The following is a 20,999-nucleotide window of genomic DNA, read 5'->3' as shown; positions in this document are numbered from 1 at the left end:
GGGCGTGGCTCCGCCCTTTTTCATTTAATTTCTCTAGAATACTTTTAATGCCATAAATCGAACAAAAATTTACCAATCCTTGTGAAATTTGGTAGGGGCATAGATTCTATGGCGACAACTGTTTTCTGTGAAAATGGGCGAAATCGGGGGAAGCCATGCCCATGCGACCCCGCTTAGAAAAATTGTCTTCTAATTGAAAAAGCTTGTTTCTAAAATTTTGATGTTGCTTTTTCCTGGGTGTGAACTCAGGGTCTTCGGTGTGGTAGGCGGAGCACGCTACCATCACACCACGGCGGCCGGCGGTGTCTAATATGGACACCTTATATGGCGACCGTGGGCCGTGCCGCAAAATGGCGGTCACGCACATGAAATGCGCATTTAAAAGGCGTAACAATTTATATTTGCCGTAGCGTGAAAACTTTACAAAAAATTTATAAAAATACAAAAAAAAATATCAAAAAAAAAAAAGTCAAATGCTGTAAAAGCAAAATGAACTAATTTACAAACTTTTCTACTTTTCATATGGTACAGTAGTGTAAAATAACACTACCATGAACTAATTTCCAAATTTTTCATACGGCCCATACGGCCCATACATATATGGTGGTGGTACAACCATGCATATGGTACAGTAAAGTTCAAAATAATAATACGGAAAACTAATTTATACGGAGATAAAAAAAAACCTAATTGCTAAAGAACTTTAAAAAAATGCAGAGATAAATCACAAATTAACAAAAGCAGAGATAATCTACAATACTAAATACGAAAAATCTACAAATTTAATACAAAACGGAGATAATTTAAAAAACGGAGATAATTTATAATAACATAAAGATAGAAATTAATAAAAGCGGAAATAATGAAAAAACTAAATCTAATAATGAGTACTGTACAGCGAATATTCGACATAACGGTGCTAGCTAAAACACGCCACCAATAAGCGTATACACCTATAGACATAACGGTCTCAGACAAACGACGCCATCAATAACTATAGTTACTTATACAACTATACCGATTCCATAGAGTAGCGCAGCAGCAAAACGCCAGCAGAGGAAATTACCAAAAATTTTTGAATATAAAGATATTGCATGCGCGAACTTCGGTGGCAAGCAGCGGAGCGTAACAAAATTCTAGTAGGTCACTTTCACCACACCAAAAACTTTAACATAATTTAAGCACAGAAATACACTGATTGGAGTTTTAGTGAGTAAAAGTTAAAATTCTGAACACATTAGCTGAATAAAAAGTGTACAAATAATTATTAAATAACAAATACAGACAGTGGTAGTTTAACAAATTCTGCTGTGGTAAGTGGTGAATGTGACCTACTAGAATTTTGTGAAGCTTGCCTCACACGATTTTTCGTCTATGCAATGTCTCTATATTATAATCGTTTCTGAAATTACTGCATCTGGCAGCGAATAGTAGCAGAGGAGGTTATTATACAGCAGCAGAGGAGGTTATTATTCAACATTTGGCATCACAGAAATTCGGCAGTTCAAATATGGGTATGGCGCACAGTGTGCACACAACATGTTACATGTAGACAATTACAAATCTCTTCAACTTTAAAATTTAAAAATCTCTTAATCTTACTTCTTTAAAACACATTGTAGTTTTGAAATCTATATTCTTCATATCACACTGTAACATTTTCTATATGCAGCTATGTAGTTTCAATCACTATTGTCCAAGAAAAATTATTAAAACATTACAAAACACAAAAAAAAATACATTTATAAAAATTTTCTATGAATATATTTCAAAATAATATGGGTCAAAGTTGAGCAAAACCAAACTTAAAATTCAATTTAATACATTTGGTCAAATAAAATTCCTTTTTTCTACTTTTTACCATTCGGCAATTTCAACTGTTCTAATCATAACTTCAAAAATATGCAAAATTCAATTCCGTTGATTCTAAATACAATTAATAAAAATCCTAATCATTGTAAACTTTCATTAAAATATTGCTGTGTGAAATTTTCGTTGGTGAAAAATTTCTTTTTTTTTGGTTTTTGCCCAACTCACCCATCTACGTATGTACGTTTTTAAGCGTAACAATTTATTTTGCCAAGACAAATACAAGATTTTTGTGTTTTTGGAAATACGGTGCGTCCATAAACAAACATACATATATTTTTGCATAAAGCGGTGGTTCCATAAATAACCAAGAGATTTTTTTTTTGCGTAAACGGTGGTTCCGTAAACAACCAATGGATTTTTTTTTAATCCCGGTGCGTCCGAGGACATTCATATTACCAGTTTGAAAAGATGCGGTGCGCCCGTATCTATAAAAATAAAACCATACAATTTAATAAAAACGGTGCGTCCGTAATAACACAAACACATTGAGATCTTTTTAATAAAGCGGTGCGTCCGTTATCAACAGCCAAGTCCTTTTACCAAAATAAACTATTTTCCTTTGAAATCAATTTAAACTAAATTACTTCAATATAAATTCAATTTATCATTAAATATTCAGGTTTTCATTAAATTTCCGGATAATTCTTTCAATTTCACATCAACATTCAATTCAATTTCAATTTCTGTTAAATTTTCGTAAGCAATTTCTACAAATTCGACTTTAAGCAGTTTAAATATTTCTTCTTTGTTCCTACTACATATGTTTCTTAGAAACAAAAAAGTTGTTCCCAGAATTTCAGAGCAAGACTCAGATTCTAATTCCAAAAATTCAGATTCCAATTCCAAAAATTTTAATTCCGAAAGTTCCGATTCCGAAAATCTTGACTTTATAAGCCCAGTTTCCGAAGGCTCAACCACATATTCGCCCAGTACAATCAAACACCTTGTTGTTAGACTTTCTTTGTCCGGAGAATTTCACTGATTTGAGGAATTGCCCGAAACACATATTTCAAATCCTCCTAATTCTGATACAAATATGGCAACTCCTGAGGACAAAAGATCGTTTATCAGCATGTGTGCTGGTATTATGCGTGAAAATTATAGCGACGAGCCTCTGGGTCTTGAATCTTTCATTAATAAAATTGAGTTAATCGAAGAATTTGTCGACGAAAATTTAACTGGCACTTGTATTTCATATATTAAATCCAAACTCGATGGTAAAGCTCGAGAAGCGATACCAACTCAAATACTTTCAGTTAATGATATAAAAATAGCACTACGTAACCGTATAAAACCCGACAACTCCAAAGTTGTGACCGGAAAAATTGCAGCTTTGCAAGTTAATAATAATAATTACATCGATTTTGCAAAACGCGTCGAGGAATTGTCTGATTCATTATCGAAGGGATTACTCAGGCCAAAGCCCATGAAATGGCCATCGAGCAAACAGTTAACTTTTGCCGATTGAACGCAAAAACCAGTTTAGTCAAATCAATCCTCGCTTCAACCTATTTTTCTGATTCCAAGGACGTAGTAGCTAAACTGATTGTAGAGCAATCAAGTGAAATAAAAGAACGCCAAGTTTTAGCATTTAGGGCGCGGAACAATAACAATTTTAGAAATATTCAAAGTAATAACCGAGGTCGAACATCCAAAATCAAAGTCGTAACTTTAACAATTATAGACAAATGGACCATCTTTTAGTAAGAGTAAGTATAGCAACAACTCCAATCGCGGCAATCAAAGGCAAAATTTCCGTTCCGGCGCCGGAAATCAGCATCAGTCTAATAATAATAATAATAGCAACAATAGTCGTACTAGCAATAATAACGGTTCTAACACTTCCAATAATAGGGGTAGAAATGCAAGTGTCCGGACTTTAAACAGGTAAGCCCCTCAGGAGCGAACACTGAGGGAGGACGAGACAAATTACTAACTGATTCAGCTCACAGAGTTTCTTCTAAAAACGTCTATTGTCTTAATTTAAATTATTCCGATTTTATACAAATAAATATTACTGGCTCTAACAAATTTTGTACATTTCTAGTCGATACACAAGCCGACATTACGTTAATTAAAATTTCTTCTCTTAATAAAAATTTTTCAATTAATAACAATGATACAATTAATATTACTGGAGTAACTACAGATACAGTTTCTACATTAGGTAGTTTTACAACTAACTTACACTTTTCAAATTTTTATACTAAACATAGGTTGCACGTGGTAGACAATGATTTCAACATTCCATCAGATGGAATACTTGGTAAGGATTTCTTAAAAACAAATAAATGCGATATCAGCTATGCAACAAATTGCATTTCCTTCTGGATAGGCAATGAAAAGATCGCACTTCCCATCCTTCACGGAATGGAAAGCGATACATTTGTTATACCATCTCGTTGCGAAGTTTATAAAATTTTCGCCTTGGGAAAAGTTTCAGAACCACTTTTCGTGGATTTTCAAGAGATTTCTGACGGTCTTTTCACAGCGAAATGTATAGTTGATACTAGTAATTCGATCATTAAAGTAATAAACACCACAAATAGCGTAAAATACATAAATAACGGCAACATTCAAACAGGAAGACTTTCTAATTATCACGTTTATAAAATCAATAACCCAGTAAAACAAGATAGTCGTATCAAAGAACTTAAAAGCATTTTAGAAAAACAAATACCTAATTATGCTGAAAAGAGGCTTATTAACTTACGTTTACAATATTCCGATATTTTTGCGCTAGACAATGATAAAATGACAATAAACAATTTTTATGAACAAAAACTAAGACTAAACGATACGACGCAGTATATATTAAAAATTACCGCCTACCGTATTCTCAACGCGAAGAAATAAATAAACAGGTTAATAAATTATTGGAAAACGATCTGATCAAAAATAGCTGTTCACATTACAACAGTCCCTTGATTTTGGTACCGAACAAAGACCTAAATGGCCAGAAATCGTATAGAATGTGCGTTCACTTTATTTATTTATTTATTTAACAATTATTTCTTCAAAACTGGCTCTAGGTCAATAAATTAAACAAGTTGTTGTTGTTTTTGTTCCAATATATTTCGATCTCCAACGGAGATTGTCATCGGGGACTACAATAATAAATAAATAAACACTTTATTTTACACAATTTATCACAGGCAAATTTATATATATGTATGTATAAACATATTAGCATTACTGCAAACATTCATACATGAGTTCAGATGTTAGGTGGGCAGCGTCTGTTCGAGATGCTGTTGTTGAACTGATTTTCGCGATTCAAGTAAGTGGCGGTAGATGTGTGCACACATTTCAGAGTCTTTCTTGTAGTTCAATCTTTCGTTCTCGTCCGTGTCTATTATGTGGAGCATCTCCAAAGTAAAGCGTTTGTTGTAATGCTGTTCTTGCTGTAGTATGCTCACAGCGTCAAAGTCTGGTTTATGTCCGCTCTCCGCACAGTGGGCCGCAAGTGCTGTTTTATGTGTATTGCTTGATTGTAAAGATTTGATGTCAGATCGGTGCCCTGCTATTCTTGTTTTTAACTTATTTTTTGTTGTGCCAACATATTCTTTCGCACAAATGTTATCTCCGTCTCCTGCACATGGTATCTTGTATACAATATTGTTTTTCTCCATCGTTTCTAATTTACTTTTCATATTCTTGAAAAATATTTGGTTTGTGTACGCCGGTTTGTGTGCAATTCCGATTCTTTCTTTATCATAAATATTTGAGCATTGTAATCTTTCGGAAAAGCCAGGTATATATATAATAGATTTATATGTGATCGGTTTTTTACCTTCGATTTTTGATTTGGTACCCTTATGATGCGTGTTTATCAACCTACGTATTATCCCGGACGGGAAATCGTTCATCTTGAGAATGTGCTCGATACGTTTTTTATTCTCAGGGTGAAAAATTGAATCACTAGTATCTAAAACTCGCCGGATAAAATTTTTCGCTGTATTAAAAATCATACTTTTCGGATGTTTAGATAAATAATTTATAATACGTCCTGAAGATGTAGGCTTTTGGTACCAATCTACTTTAATTTTATTGCTTATTTTACATACCAATGAGTCTAAAAATGGTAATTTGCCATCTTTTTCCAACTCCATCTTGAATTGTATATCTTTGTGGTATGAATTTAGCAAATCGAAGGTTTCGTCCAGTTTATCCTCCTTTACTAATGCAAACACATCGTCTACGTATTTACTAAGTAGTCTCGTGTTCTTTACTACTTTTCCTAAAATTTCTTCCATTACAATGTCGGCGACAATCGGTGATGCCGGAGATCCCATTGGGTTCAGTTCAACAACAGCATCTCGAACAGACGCTGCCCACCTAACATCTGAACTCATTCCCCGATGACGATCTCCGTTGGAGATCGAAATATATTGGAACAAAAACAACAACAACTTGTTTAATTTATTGACCTAGAGCCAGTTTTGAAGAAATAATTGTTAAATTTAAAGGTCGCCAAAAATCAAAATTTGAAATATACCTACTTAAAATAAGAGAGTAAAATATTCAAAAAAGCTTGTTTTCCCAAGGAAAAATCAAGGGAAATACTCTGAGATAGATTATTAAATTCGCGCATAGATCTTGCAAGAGGAGCATTACTGGCAAATTTAGTTTTGACTTTTTTCCAGTAAAAAGGATAGGAGACGCGAAGACTTCGCCTTGGAATGTTATAAGTAATCCTTTCCAGAAGATAGGGATAATCTATCGTACCATGAATAACATTAAACATGAAAGTCAAAGATAAGATTGACCTACGGGTTTCGAGAGATTGTAGGTCAAGTAGCATAATACGGAATGCATAGGGTGGAATGGGAGTATCAAATTTGAGGGACCGTAAAGCGAAATTAATGAACACCTTTTGACTACGTTCTATTCTTTTTATTGATATCTGGTTATACGGCCTCCAGACAAAAACTGCATATTCAAGGTTTGAGCGAACAAAAGCTATATACAACATTTTAAGAGTATAAGGGTCTGAGAACTAGGTGCAGTTCCGACGAATAAAGCCTAGAACAGAGTAGGCCTTCGCAATGATGAAATCAACATGTTTGTTAAAAGACAGTTTCGGGTCAAAAAAAACTCCTAGGTCCTTTACTTCGACAACATTCTGAAGGACAGTATTAGAAATGTGGTAGGACGTACTTCAAAAATGCAAAATTTTAGCAAATGTCATTTTAAAACATTTCTTTATGTTTAAAGGGAGACGAAAACGAAGACACCATGAATGAACGGCGTTGATATCGCATTGAAGCTTTGCTTCATCAGAGGCATCTTGGACTTTGGCGAATATTTTGAGGTCATCGGTAAAATCTAACGTAGGTGCAGACGCATTATCGCGAGTTTCAATTCAAGAACTTAAAAATTCCAATAATCAAATTTTAGCGGTACAGACGAAACGTCACGAACAACTACAACAATCGGCTGAAGATATAAACGAAGAAAATGTCAAATTACAGGTATTCGACAAATTTTCATATAATTTTTCCAAGAAAATCCATAGGATAAAAAGCCAAATTTGTCATGACAATGATAATGATAAAATCAATTTAAAAATATATGCGCATTTAAAACATAAAAAACTCGAGTTGCTTAATATTGTGTGTACTAACAAAATAATGCAATTAGATGAATTAGTTTTGAAGCTTGAAAAAGAAGCTGGTAAACACGGTATTAAGCAAGCAGAATGGCAAAAGGATGATCAAGTATTTAAATATTTTTCTATTTCAAATTTTAAAAGTACAGGGAACTCAATTTTAAAAAATTTACAAATACTATTAATATAACCTGTCGAAACAGTTACGGACAACGATAAAAAACTTAAACTAATGGAAATTTACCACAATGACCCGATATCAGGTGGTCACTGCGGAAATAAAAAGCTTTACGCAAAAATACGTACAAAATATTATTGGAAAGGTATGACCCGTGATATTGCCACATACGTCAAAAATTGCAAAAGTTGCCTTTTGAATAAAGTCAAGCCAAAAACGAAAGAAAATTTGGTGCTTACACCAACACCCTGCAAACTTTTCGATGTCGTAGTTATAGATACAATAGGACCTTTGTCTGAGTCGAATAATGGGAATAGGTTCGCGGTTACCATTATGTGCGACTTCAGCAAATACCTAGTTACAATATCAATCCCTGATAAGACAGCAAAAACAATTGCAGCTGCCATTTTTGAAGGCTTCATCCTCATTTATGGCATAATGAAATCAATTAAAACCGATTTAGGACCCGAATATAAAAATTAAATTTTCTCTGAATTAACTAAACTCCTAAAAATCGAACATAATTTTTCTACAGCTTACCATCATGAAACCCTAGGTACAATCGAAAGAAATCATCGGGTGTTTAATGAATATTTACGAGCTTTTCTAAATGATAACTTCCCCGAATGGGATGTTTATTTGAAATATTTTATATTTTTGCATAATACAACTCCTAGTACAGTTTTTGATAATGGATTTACTCCATACGAATTAGTATTCGGTAGAAATGTTACCTTACCAAATGAAGTTCAAAAGGAACAAATCGATCCAATTTACAATGTTGAAAATTATGCAAAAGAACTAAAACATAGACTACAAAAACACATAAAATAGCAAAATATTTAATTAACAAACATAAAATTGAAAATAAGGATCTATATGATAAGAGGGCGCGTCAGTTAGCTATTAATATAAACGTTAAGGTAATAGTACAAAAGGAACCTAGAAATAAACACGAAAGTATTTATCATGGACCATATATAGTCACAAAAATTGATGGAGTTAATGTCACGGTTTTAGATGAAATGAATCAAAAGGAAAAAACCGTTCACAAAAACCGAATCAATAAGGTACACTATAATATTTTAATACAAATTTACAATCTAACTTGTAACTAATTCTAAATTTTCATTACTCTGCTATTGAAGCATGAAATCTCAAATTAAAATGTATATTAATATACGAAAACAAAAATTTCAATTGGCACGTAAATAAAACTAAATATTAATATGCACGTACTATTTGTAATAAATATATATAATACATTAATTTAATGCAATAGAAATAAGAAAACAATTTACACATAAGTAATTGAATTCATATTATAATATTAACAAAATTTCATATTTAAAAAGAAAAAAAATTGTTCTGATTGAACGAATGAAAAAAGGGGAGGAACCCCCTAATATCATACATTCATTCAATCAAAACAATTTAAATCATGAGAGCAAGAAGAATATGACAAATCTGATCAACTTGTCAGATTCTTCTTTTTCTAAGGAAGGGTGGTATAACCGCACTGCGTTACCCAGCCTTCAAAAATTGAACACACCTCTGAGTGCAACTGGCATCACTGTCAGCTGTTGCTGGCAATTGTACTCAGCAGGCGAATTGCATTCAGAGAGTTTAGAAAAAATGAAGATTGAATTCAATTCGTTGCTGTGAGGAAAAAAGAGATCAGTCGTGCTAAAAGTAGACTGAAGAAAACTAAGTGTGATTAAAATAAATTGTACATAACAAGTTTTTATAAAATAAAAGACTATTGCTCATAAATAAATTTATAACAATAAATCAAACGCTTATTGAATTAATTGAAGGAACAAAAAGACAGAGTAAGTTTTACAACAGTGGTGTGCGTGTGGTAGTGCGTGCACAAAAAATTTCATGGTGTCTAAGATGGACACCTTATAGGACCGTCTGTCCTTCCGCTCGGCCCTTAACGCGATAACTTGAGCAAAAATTGATATATCCTTATTAACTTAGTTCACGTACTTATCTGAACTCAATTTATCTTGGTATAAAAAATGGCCGAAATCCGACTATGACCACACCCACTTTTTCGATCTCGAAAATTACGAAAAATAAAAAAATGCCATAATTTTATACCAAATATGAAAAAAGGGATAAAACATTGTATTGGTTTCTTGACGCAAAATATAACTTGAGAAAAAACTTTGTAAAATGGGTGTGACACCTTCCATATTAAGTAGAATAAAATGAAAAAGCTCTGCAGGGCGAAATCAAAAGCCCTTGGAATCTTGCAGGAATACTGTTCGTTGTATTATATATATAAATAAATTAGCGGTACCCGACAGATGATGTTCTGGGTCACCCTGGTCCAAATTTTGTTCGATATCTCGAAAACGCCTTCACATATACAACTAAGGGCCACTCCCTTTTAAAACCATCATTAATACCTTTAATTTGATACCCATTTCGTACAAACACATTCTAGAGTCGCCCCTGGTCCACCTTTATGGCGATATCCCGAAAAGACGTCCACGTATAGAACTAAGACCCACTCCCTTTAAAAATACTCATTAACACCTTTCATTTGATACCCATATCGTACAAACAAATTCTAGAGTAACCCCTGGTCCACTTTTATGGCGATTTCTCGAAAAGGCGTCAACCTATAGAACTAAGGCCCACTCCCTTTTAAAATACTTATTAACACCTTTCATTTGATTCGCATATCGTACAAAGACATTCTAGAGACACCCCTTGTCCACCTTTATGGCGATATCTCGAAAAGGCGGCGACCTATAGAACTAAGGCCCACTACCTTTTAAAATACTCATTAACGCCTTTCATTTCATTCCCATATCGTACAAGCACATTCCAGAGTCACCCCTCGTCCACTTTATGGCGGTAGATAAATGTGTTCCACCTGTAGTACTATGGCCCACTCCCTTTTAAAATACTCTTTAATACCTTCCATTTGATACTCATTGCATACAAACACATTCCAGGGTTACCCTAGGTTCATTTTCCTACATGGTGGTTTTCCCTTCCAATCTCTCAGCTGAGTATGTAATGTTCGGTTACACCCGAACTTAGCCTTCCTAACGTTTTTGTTGTTATTTTTATTCATGTTCCTACGAGTGGCGGAGAAGGAACGTTCACCCGGGCAGAGATCCGCAATACCCAGGTAAGGTCTTCGTACAACCTGGTGCGACCTGGTGCCAGGAGGACTCCGTTCGCGACTGGGCTATTTAGGGGCCCCAGCCTGGCTCATCCTCGGCACGGAAATGCATAGCGCCTGGATCCAGCCCACGAGAAGGAAAGGAAATAGGAAAGAAAGAAAAGAGAAAGAACAAGCAAGGAATGCTAAGTTCAGGTGTAACCGAACATTACATACTCAGCTGAGAGCTTTGGTGATAAAATAAAGGATAATCACCATGTAGGAAAATGAACCTAGGGTAACCTTGGAATGTGTTTGTATGACATGGGTATCAAATGGAATTAAAGAGTATTTTAAAAGGGAGTGGGCCATAGTACTATAGGTGGAAGCCATTTCGGGATATCGCCATAAAGGTGGACCAGGGATGATTCTAGAATGTGCTTGTACGATATGGGAATCAAATGAAAAGCGTTAAAGAGTATTTTTAAAGGTAGGGGGCCTTAGTTCTATAGGTCGATGCCTTTTCGAGATATCGCCATAAAGGTGGACCAGGGGTGACTCTAGAATGTGTTTGTACGATATGGGTATAAAATTAAAGGTATTTATGAGGGTTTTAAAAGGGAGTGGCCCTTAGTTGTATATGTGAAGGCGTTTTCGAGATATCGACCAAAATGTGGACCAGGGTGACCCAGAACATCATCTGTCGGGTACCGCTAATTAGTTATATATGTAATACAACGAACAGTATTCCTGCCATGATTCCAAGGACTTTTGATTTCGCCCTGCAGAACTTTTTCATTTTATTCTAATTATTAATATGGAAGGTGTCACACCCATTTTACAAAGTTTTTTCTAAAGTTATATTCCAATACCAATAAAAGGTTTCATCCGTTTTTTCATATTTGGTATAAAATTATGGCATTTTTTCATTTTTCGTAATTTTCGAGATCGAAAAAGTGGGCGTGGTCATATTCGGATTTCGGCCATTTTTTATACCAAGATAAATTGAGTTCAGGTAAGTACGTGAACTAAGTTTAGTAAAGATATATCGATTTTTGCTCAAGTTAACGTGTTAAGGGCCGAGCGAAAGGGCAGAGGGTCCACTGTGTATAAAAACTGGCCGTGGCTTCCCCCGATTTCGCCCATTTTCACAGAAAACAGTTATCGTCATAGAATCTATGCCCCTACCAAATATCACAAGGATTTGTAAATTTTTTTCGATTTATGGCATTAAAAGTATTCTAGACAAATTAAATGAAAAAGGGCGGAGCCACGCCCATTTTGAAATTTTCTTTTATTTTTGTATTTAGTTGCACCATATCATTACTGGAGGTGAATGTTGACATAATTTACTTATTTAATGTAAAGATATTAAATTTTTGGTTATAATTTGGCTTAAACATTTTTTTTTAAGAGGGCGTGTTCGTCATCCGATTTTTCTAATTTTTATTTAGCACTTATAAAGGAATAGGAGTAACGCTGTTGCCAAATTTCATCATGATATCTTCAACGACTGCCAAATTACGGCTTGCAAAACTTTCAAATTATCTTCTTTCAGAAGTGGGCGGTGCCACGCCCATTGTCTAAAATTTTAATAATTTTCTATTCTACGTCATAAAGTCAACCCACGTACCAAGTTTCAGCGCTTTAGCCGTCTTTGGTAATAAATTATCGCACTTTTTTGGGTTTTCGAAATTTTCGATATCGAAAAATTGGTTGCGTTTATGGTCCGATTTCGTTCATTTTAAATAGCGATCTGAGAGGAGTGCCCAGAAACCTATATACCAAATTCCATCAAGATACCTCAAAATTTACTCAAGTTATAATGTTTACGGTCGGACGGACGGACGGACAGACGGCCATGGCTAAATAAATTTCTTTTTTCGCCCAGATCATTTTGATATAAAGAAGTCTATATCTATCTCGATTAGTTTATGCCGTTACGGATTACCGTTATGCGAACAAGTTTAATATACTCTGTGAGCTCTGCTCAGCTGAGTATAAAAAACACAACAAAACAAAAGAGGCCGGCGCTCTTCAAAGGCTGGGAGGGCTTCTGCCCACCACAACGGTGACCAGTGTGATGCAGGCTCATTCTAACCACCAGACAATGGCTAAAAAAGAGGATAGTTCAGGACCAGTGGTGATGCTGGGGAAGAGCCCTCTCCCCAACAAAACTTTCCGCAGTGAGGCAGGGCAAAGGGGTGCTCTCCGGGATACTCCTGGCACGAGCAGAGACGCAGCCTCAGTTGAAGCTGGTGTGCAGGCCCCGCGTGATCCACCCCGACACCCACTCCCTTCACGAAGCATAACGAGCGGCCAAACCCAAAGGAAGTTGGATACAAACACAGCAGAGCGGCTGCAAGAATCGAAACCACGTAAGCAGAGCGCAAAGCGACAACGTACGAGAAATACTATTAAATGGAGAAAGGGGTGATACCGGACTTTCGTCTGGAAAGGGAGCCACAAGTGGCAGCCAAAAGGGCAAGGTCGGTGGAAGTAGTGCTACCGAATTAAGTTTTGGGTGCTCGGTTCCCCAGTAGACCTATATCACCCATATAAACTACATATACATATACGCGCTCATTTACTTCAATAGTGTCGTAATTCAAAGAACACGAATTTTTAGTTAGAAACGAAGAAATGTGCTAAAGGAATTTAGCCTATTGAGATCTATGTACGTAATTAATTTATATTAAATTGTAAACTCTCCATTACCATAAAATATCGCCTGTGAACGATATAATACCAAGATGTAACGAAGCAGAATAAAGAAATTATTCACGCAAACATATTTACTAAAATAAAATTAATTTCATAACTTTAAGCGACATAAACAAATTAGAGTTAAGGGATCTGAGAATCCGTTATAATGGGCATATAATCCAACAAAGTTAACCTAATAATAAATTTAGTAGGGTACACTGCGTTTTTTTTTTTGGTACAAAAATATTCAGAAATGGGAAAAGCCGCTATGATGCTGGTTGCCGTTTTGACCTAAAACCAAAACATTTTTGGGACGTCTTTTTTGTGTTCATTTAATATACGAAGTGAAATTTTCCGATTCAGTCAAGTTGCATTTAAATAATAATAAACTAAATTGAAATAAAAGAATATATTCAAGGTTGGATTCTCAAGGCCAGAACTATAATTTTTTTCTAATGATAATTATTGTTTTTTATTTTTTTTTTAATATTTCTATAATTGAAAAATTGTATTTTGTTTTTGGAATAGTAAGTAGAAAATTTTTCAGACAACCTGCCATAGCTGCGCAGATAGATCCATTTCGAAGGGCGCTAAGCCTTCATCATCAGTACTCTTTAGGCACGCTGCGCTAACCACTTAGCTATACAGCGGCGGTTTGTTTGACTGATAGATTGCTACTATACTATATTTAATCAGCGTTGCGCCATCTGTTGCAAATCACTGATAATACTGGATTTATTTTATTGCCAATTACTTTGCTTGAAATTCCCAAGTGCTCTTGGTTTATTAACAATTGTTTTTGTTTTATCGGCCTATTGCTAAATGATTCAAGGTTCGATTCGAGTTCAAGGCCAGAAAATAATTTTTGTAATGATAATTTTTTTTTTTTTTTTAATTCTTCTATAACTGCAAAATTTTATTTTCTTTATTTATTTATTTATTTATTAGTCTGAAATTTAAAATTTATACAGAATAAAATGTTCAATTTACTTAAAATATGTAGTATATGCGATATAAATAACATATTTGTTCTACAAATTTATAAGAAGAATAGATTGTTGTGCACCAATGTGTATGCCCAAGCAGGCAGCCGTCGTGAGGATCTCTGAAGGACGAGAATTGAAGAGCTGTGTGCCTATTAGGGAGCCAACGTGAAGCGCTCATAAAGGAGCCAACGCGAAATGCTTATGAGGGAGCTATTTGCCAAGTAGGGGGCTCTCGTGGGATGTAATGTATGTTGAAGATGACGCAGTGACCAGTACGTTTTGTAATATATTTATTAGGCGTATGATATTATCACACTTTTATGTGCCTTGATTTGCATGTGCTTGCATTAGATAAGCAATTTCTAATTTAAATGCTCATGAGGGAGCTGTTTGCCCAGTAGGGGGCTCTCGTGAGATGTAATGTATGTTGTCGATGACACAGTGACCAGTACGTTTTTGTAATATATTTATTAGGCGTATGATCTTATCACACTTTTTGTGTTTTGATTTGCTTGGGCTTACATTAGATAAGCATTTTCTAATTTAGGTTAAATAGCATAATTTTCTTTATTAAGAAAGGCGAGTCTGAAATATCGAAATTGATGTAGTGCTTGTGAAATCCAGACACAAACAAAGAAAAGCTTCGGGCATTTCAAAATTAGATCTGCGTGTACTCAGGAAGAGTAGTTGAAAATGTCTTGGTGGGCTCATAGGGACATTAATCTTTATGTCACTAAGTAAAAGTGGGCTATTCACAATCCCTCCCAATAATTTCACCATGAACAATACACCCAACATTTCCCTGCGGCTCTCAAGGGAAGGAAGGTTAATAAGCTTCAACCGGCTATTATAGGATGCAAAATTCCTTGTTGGATCCCCACGATAAGTGACTTAACGCAAAAAGCAGGAACTGTTTTTGAACCGATTCGAGCTTGTCACGATAAATCTGATACCGTGGGTTCCAAACAATTGACGCGTATTCTAGTATCGGTCGAACTAAGGCAGTACAGAGTGCTTTTGTGACGTAAGTGTCCATAAATTCTTTTGACAATCGTTTAATGAAAGTTAACACACCTCTAGATCGAGTCACACAAGTTTCAATATGATATTTGAAGTCTAGTTTGGGGTCCATTGTGACACCGAGATCGATGAAGCTAGTAACTTGCTCAAGCTGGTAGTCACCTATCGAATAATTATGTACCTGATATGATTTTCTAGTAAAACTCGTGAATTTGCATTTGTTTAGGTTGAGGGCCATTTCACTGGCCTTGCACCATTGAACTAAGCTATCGAAATCTTTCTGAAGGAGTAGTTTGTCTCCAGGGCTTTGAATGGGTCTAAAGAACTTTACATCGTCAGCGTACATTAAAATCTCGGAACGAGTTAGCATATTTGGAAGATCATTGATAAATAATAAAAACAATAGCGGCCCAAGATGGCTTCCTTGAGGTACGCCAGATGTAACTTTGATGAATTGCGATGAGGCGTCTTTAAGTATCACTTTTTGCTTCCTTCCTGTTAAGTAAGTGGAGATCCATCCTTTAAACGTCGATGAGAACCCCATACAGTCAAGTTTGTTAATAAGAATTGTATGAGAAACTTTATCAAAAGCCTTGCTAAAGTCTGTGTAAATTACATCTGTTTGAAGGTTATTTCTAAAGTTTCTAGAGACTTGGGTTGTGAACTAAAGCAAATTTTATTCGGTTGATTTACCTCTGCAGAACCCATGCTGAGACGGGTGGATAATTTGATATAGTGATTGAGCTAACTGTTTTTGTAACAATGCATTCGAAAAGCTTCGGCATGTCACTAAGTTTTGCAATTCCTCCATATTTTGCTACGCAAGATTTACTGCCACTTTTGTACCGTGGTATTATAAAAGATTCTTTCCAGCAACTAGGAAATATTCCATGTTTTAGAGAGGCCTTAAATACGTTAGTTAAGGGCTGATAAAGAAACTCAGCGCAACTTTTCAGAACAACAGTGGGAATCTTATCAGGACCACTACAATAAGAAATCTTCAGGTTTTCTAGCTTTAAAAATACATCTGTAGCAGATATTAATGGAAATCGTACACAGTCAAGCATTGGTAACCCAGGTGGAGGTCTGGGTTGTCGTGAAGCCGACTCGCTGTAGTTTGATTTAAAGAAATCAGCAAACATATCAGCAATTATGACGTCATCACTTGAAATCATGTTGTCAAATTTCATGACAGAGGGAAAACCAGTAGTCTTACGTTTAGAGTTAACAAAACCGTAGAACGACTTCGGGTTGGAAGAAAGATGAAGCTTTAGCTTTTCTAAGTAGTTCTTGTAGCATATCTTGCGCAGAGAATTATATTTGTGACGTAAAATAGAATAAACACCATTGTCACTTAACAAGCCAGATTTTTATATCGCTTAAATCAGCGAGTTTTTTTTATTTTTTAAGTAGTTCAATTCCCTAGTGCACCATGCAGTTTTAAGTAATGCTCTAGGGCGAGAAGTTTGAGGAATGCAATATGAAAAATGCGGTGTAACACATTAGTGAAATGCAGTGCGCTTTCTTCAACATCTCCGTATTGAAGCCAAATTATATTGGATAACTTGTCTTTCAGCATTTGGAAGTCGGTTTTTCTAAATAAAAAGCGAGCAGAAGACAAATCGTTTGGTTGGAAACAACATGTTTTAGTTGTCGGGATGTTTCAGTAATCTCCAATGGTGGGTGATACACGTCCTCGGACAATACCAATGGGTCACATCGAAACAAAGCGGGTTTAGAAACGTCACTAACATATACGAGATCCAAGCATTTACCAAACTTATTTAAAACACTATTTACTTGATAAAGCCCCATATCCTCAAGGTCGTTTAAAAACTCATTGAAGATGTCTCTTGATGAACAGGGAACCAATAAACGGTCAATTATATTCCAGGTTACACATGACAAATTTAAATCGCCTAACACTATGACCAAGTCAGAAGCATTAACTAAAGAAAACACTGACCTTATAGCTGATGAATGTTTGCAGTATATATGTAGATCAGATTGCGGAGGGACGTAGCTTACAATAATATAAGTATAACAGGTTAAGTGTTTAACTCGGACACAAAGAAGTTCGATTTTATCGGCTTCAGGGATCAGAATTTCTTCAGCGGAAAAGCTGGCATCAACAGCAATCAAAACTCCTCCACCAACTTTGTTCTGACGATCACTTCTAAAAACTTCGAAACTAGTATATTCGAAACTGGAATAGTAAGTAGAAAATTTTTCAGACAACCTGGCTTAGCTGCGCAGATAGATCTATTTCGAAGGGTACTAAGCCTTCATCATCAGCACACTTTAGGCACGCTGCGCTAACTATTTATCTATACAACGGTGGTTTCTTTGACTGATAAATTGCTACTTCTATTCCTCCTTACCAAAAACTTACTAGGTTAGGTTAGGTTTGGTGATAGCTACCCTGATAGGGGAAGCTCACTTGGAAAACATGAAGGTCCGCTGTGATACCACATAAAATAAAATAAAATAACGGTGACGTAGATATACACAGCTACTTAGAGAATCGTTGGGTAGCAACGATAAAGTTATAATTGGTTAAATTCTCGGGAGATCCAAGTGAGTCGCGACCGAAGTACTTCCGCCTTGATCTGGCAAAAGCTGGGCAATCAAGCATAAAGTGATTTGATGATTCCACCTCATCATCCTCCATACAGCTGCAGCAGGATGGAGTTTTCAGTATATTGAGACGTACCGCATGGATACCTATGGGACAGTGCCCTGTCAAAACGCTAATGACCATTGATAAGTGAGCCTTAGTGAACCAAAGTACTTCGGCAGATCTCCTGCCATCTACTTTCGGCCAGAAAGATCTTGCTACCCTGCAATAGGTGGTGTCCGCCCAACGTTTGCTGAGCTGACCCGAGGCCCAGCTATGAAGGAGCAAACCACATGTGGCCAATGGAATCCCGATATCCCTACAGCCATCTGTATCCGGTTCAGTTGTACCGATGCGGGCTAAGAGATCCGCTTTACAGTTGCCCGGGATGTCACTATGGCCCGGGACCCAGATAACCTTAATTATAAAATAGTTCGATGCAATCGCAAGCGAGGTCAGGCCTCCCAGGCCATCCTCGATCTCACTGTAGTTGAACTCAAGGCCTTGATAGCCGCTTGCCTATCAGAGTAGATGTTGAATTCCCTAACCGTAGTAACACTGGATATCATTTTACCCACCGCCTCATTAATCGCAGCAACTTCCGCTTGGAATACACTGCAGTGATCAGCCAACTTAAATTTGCGGCTTACATTTAGCTCCTGACAAAAGCCCCTCCACCAACCTTTCCGTCCTCATACGTGAACAAGTTAACCGGTCCCATGCCCCAGATGAATCCTCTTTCCCACTCCTCTCTCGGGGGAATGACTGGGGTGAAGGTTGAATAGGGAGCAGTTATCGGCATACAATAGTCCGTCCTGTCCGGGATAAATTCGAACATAGTAAGAAGGCTAGAGTGTCCGAAGTCAGAAAGCCCATGTCCCATATCACGAAGCCTGACCAACGACCGGGCCGCGGCTGCCTTTCCAGCAATATCTACTGGATGTATGTTTAGCACGACATTCAGTGCCAAGGTACGTGTTGTTCTGAGGACGCCACTGATACCGATCAGCGCCGTCCGTTGCACTGAAACTAACATTTAAGAGGTGCTCGCCGTGTCCAGTTCTTTCCACCAGACCAACACCCCATAGAGTAGAATCGGTTTGACCACCATCTCATAAAGCTAGTGTACTACTCCTGGCGAGAGTCGCCATCTCTTTCCGATAGCCCCTCTGCAGCAGTACAAGGCAACCGCGGCCTTCCTGGCTCTATCTTCCACATTGGCTCTCCAGGGCATTTTCTTGTCCAGAAAAATCCCCAAATATTTAACCCTATCTGAAAGTACCAACGGTACCCCTCCAATCGAGGGAGTTCTGAAATCGCTGATCTTATATCTCCTTGTAAAAAGAACCAATTCCATTTTTCCCGGGTTGACCACCAATCCACATGATTCAGCCCACCTAGCCACAGTATCCAGGTAGCGCTGCAGAACATTACGCAGGGTGCCCAGAAATTTGCCTCTGAGTAGGATAGCCAGCTCATCTGCATAGGCAACCACCCGACCCATTAGCTTCCAGCTCCACAATACGCTCGTTGACTACCACAACCCAGAGCGGAGGAGATAGGACACCCCCTGTGGCGTGCCCTTGCACACCCTCTACTCAATTATGGCCCCTCCACACTCCGCTGCGACAATTCTGCTGCGAAGAGTTTGCTAATAAATTCAACCAAACCCACCTCGACTCCTAAACCCACCAGAGATCTTTCGATTGCCCTCGGTACGACATTGTTAAAAGCCCCGTCGATGTCTACAAAGGCACCCAGAGCAAACACTTTGTATTCTAGGGACCCCTCTATTTGCTTTACAATCGAATGGAGATCCGTTTCCGTCGATCTGCCCTTGCAATACGCATGCTGTGAAGCCAAAAGTAGCTCCAGAGAGATCCTTTCCCGTAGGTACAGGTCAATCAACCGCTCAAACGTCTTAAGAACAAACGACGAGATACTGATGGGCCTAAAATCCTTAGGTGATACATGAGAGCTTCTGCCGGCCTTCGGAATGAAGATGACCCTAACCGTGCGCCAAGACTTCGGGATATAGTTAAGCCTGAGGCATTTATTGTAGATGATGGCCAACCAGAGGCAGGAAATCCCTATAGACTTTTGAAGTTGCGCAGGAATGATGCTATCCGGGCCCGGAGACATATAGGGCTTGAACGAGCCTATAGCCCAGGTTATTTGACTTTCCCGTAGTACTAACGTACTAAGTTGTGCAATATTTAATGGTAATTTAATACGACCCGTCACCAATGTTTGATCAAAATTTCCATTTGCTGAAAGCGCGCAATGCAAGCCTTTCGAATGTGATTGATTTCATGAAGCTTAAATTTTTCCTGATTCATACAAAGCTAACCAGTGCATTGTTTTCGGTTTTCTCCTTACAGATACTTAAAGTCCATGCTGTAGATGGTGACAAAGGAAATCCTCGAGAGATTCGATACGGTCTTGTATCTGAAGGCAATCCGTTTACTTCTTTTTTTAACATTAATGACATCAGTGGTAAGATAAAAGTCCATTACAAATTTTGTTCAAATGGTCAGTCTATTAATAAACTGGTTTAGTATGTTCTGACAATACGCTAACCCAGTGGGTGGGTAGGTAATCTTCTCGCACATCGCTCATCTACTTGAATAGTGTCGTAACTCAAACGCGCAGTTTTACAGGAAATAGCTATAATTTCAACTTCCATATATTGGGCATATAAAGACAGCTTTTCATTTTTATCAAAGGTGCCAAATTTTTAACGGACCACAAAGAATTTTAAATACAACTTCGATATTTATATTGGATATATTTATTCTTTATTAATACAAACAAGTCAGGAAGGCTAAGTTCGGGTGAAACCGAACAATATACCCACCGTGAGCCCTCATATCGCATGTTTTATT

General features: G+C 36.9%; 1 protein-coding gene across 4 annotated transcripts in view; it reads left to right on the top strand.

The window, feature by feature from the left end:
* The window catches only part of Cad86C (Cadherin 86C), a 2,678,031-nt gene that overhangs the window by 1,407,967 nt on the left and 1,249,065 nt on the right, over positions 1–20,999 (top strand). For all 4 annotated transcript variants that reach the window (XM_067760173.1, XM_067760172.1, XM_067760174.1 and 1 more), the window contains one exon: positions 20,496–20,610. In XM_067760173.1, the coding sequence (XP_067616274.1) occupies positions 20,496–20,610 (115 nt within the window). The remainder of the gene's footprint in view (positions 1–20,495; positions 20,611–20,999) is intronic.

Source organism: Eurosta solidaginis, chromosome 1 (assembly GCF_040869045.1).
Source record: "Eurosta solidaginis isolate ZX-2024a chromosome 1, ASM4086904v1, whole genome shotgun sequence".
NCBI lineage: Eukaryota > Metazoa > Arthropoda > Insecta > Diptera > Tephritidae > Eurosta > Eurosta solidaginis.
This window is presented reverse-complemented; position numbering and strand designations above follow the sequence as displayed.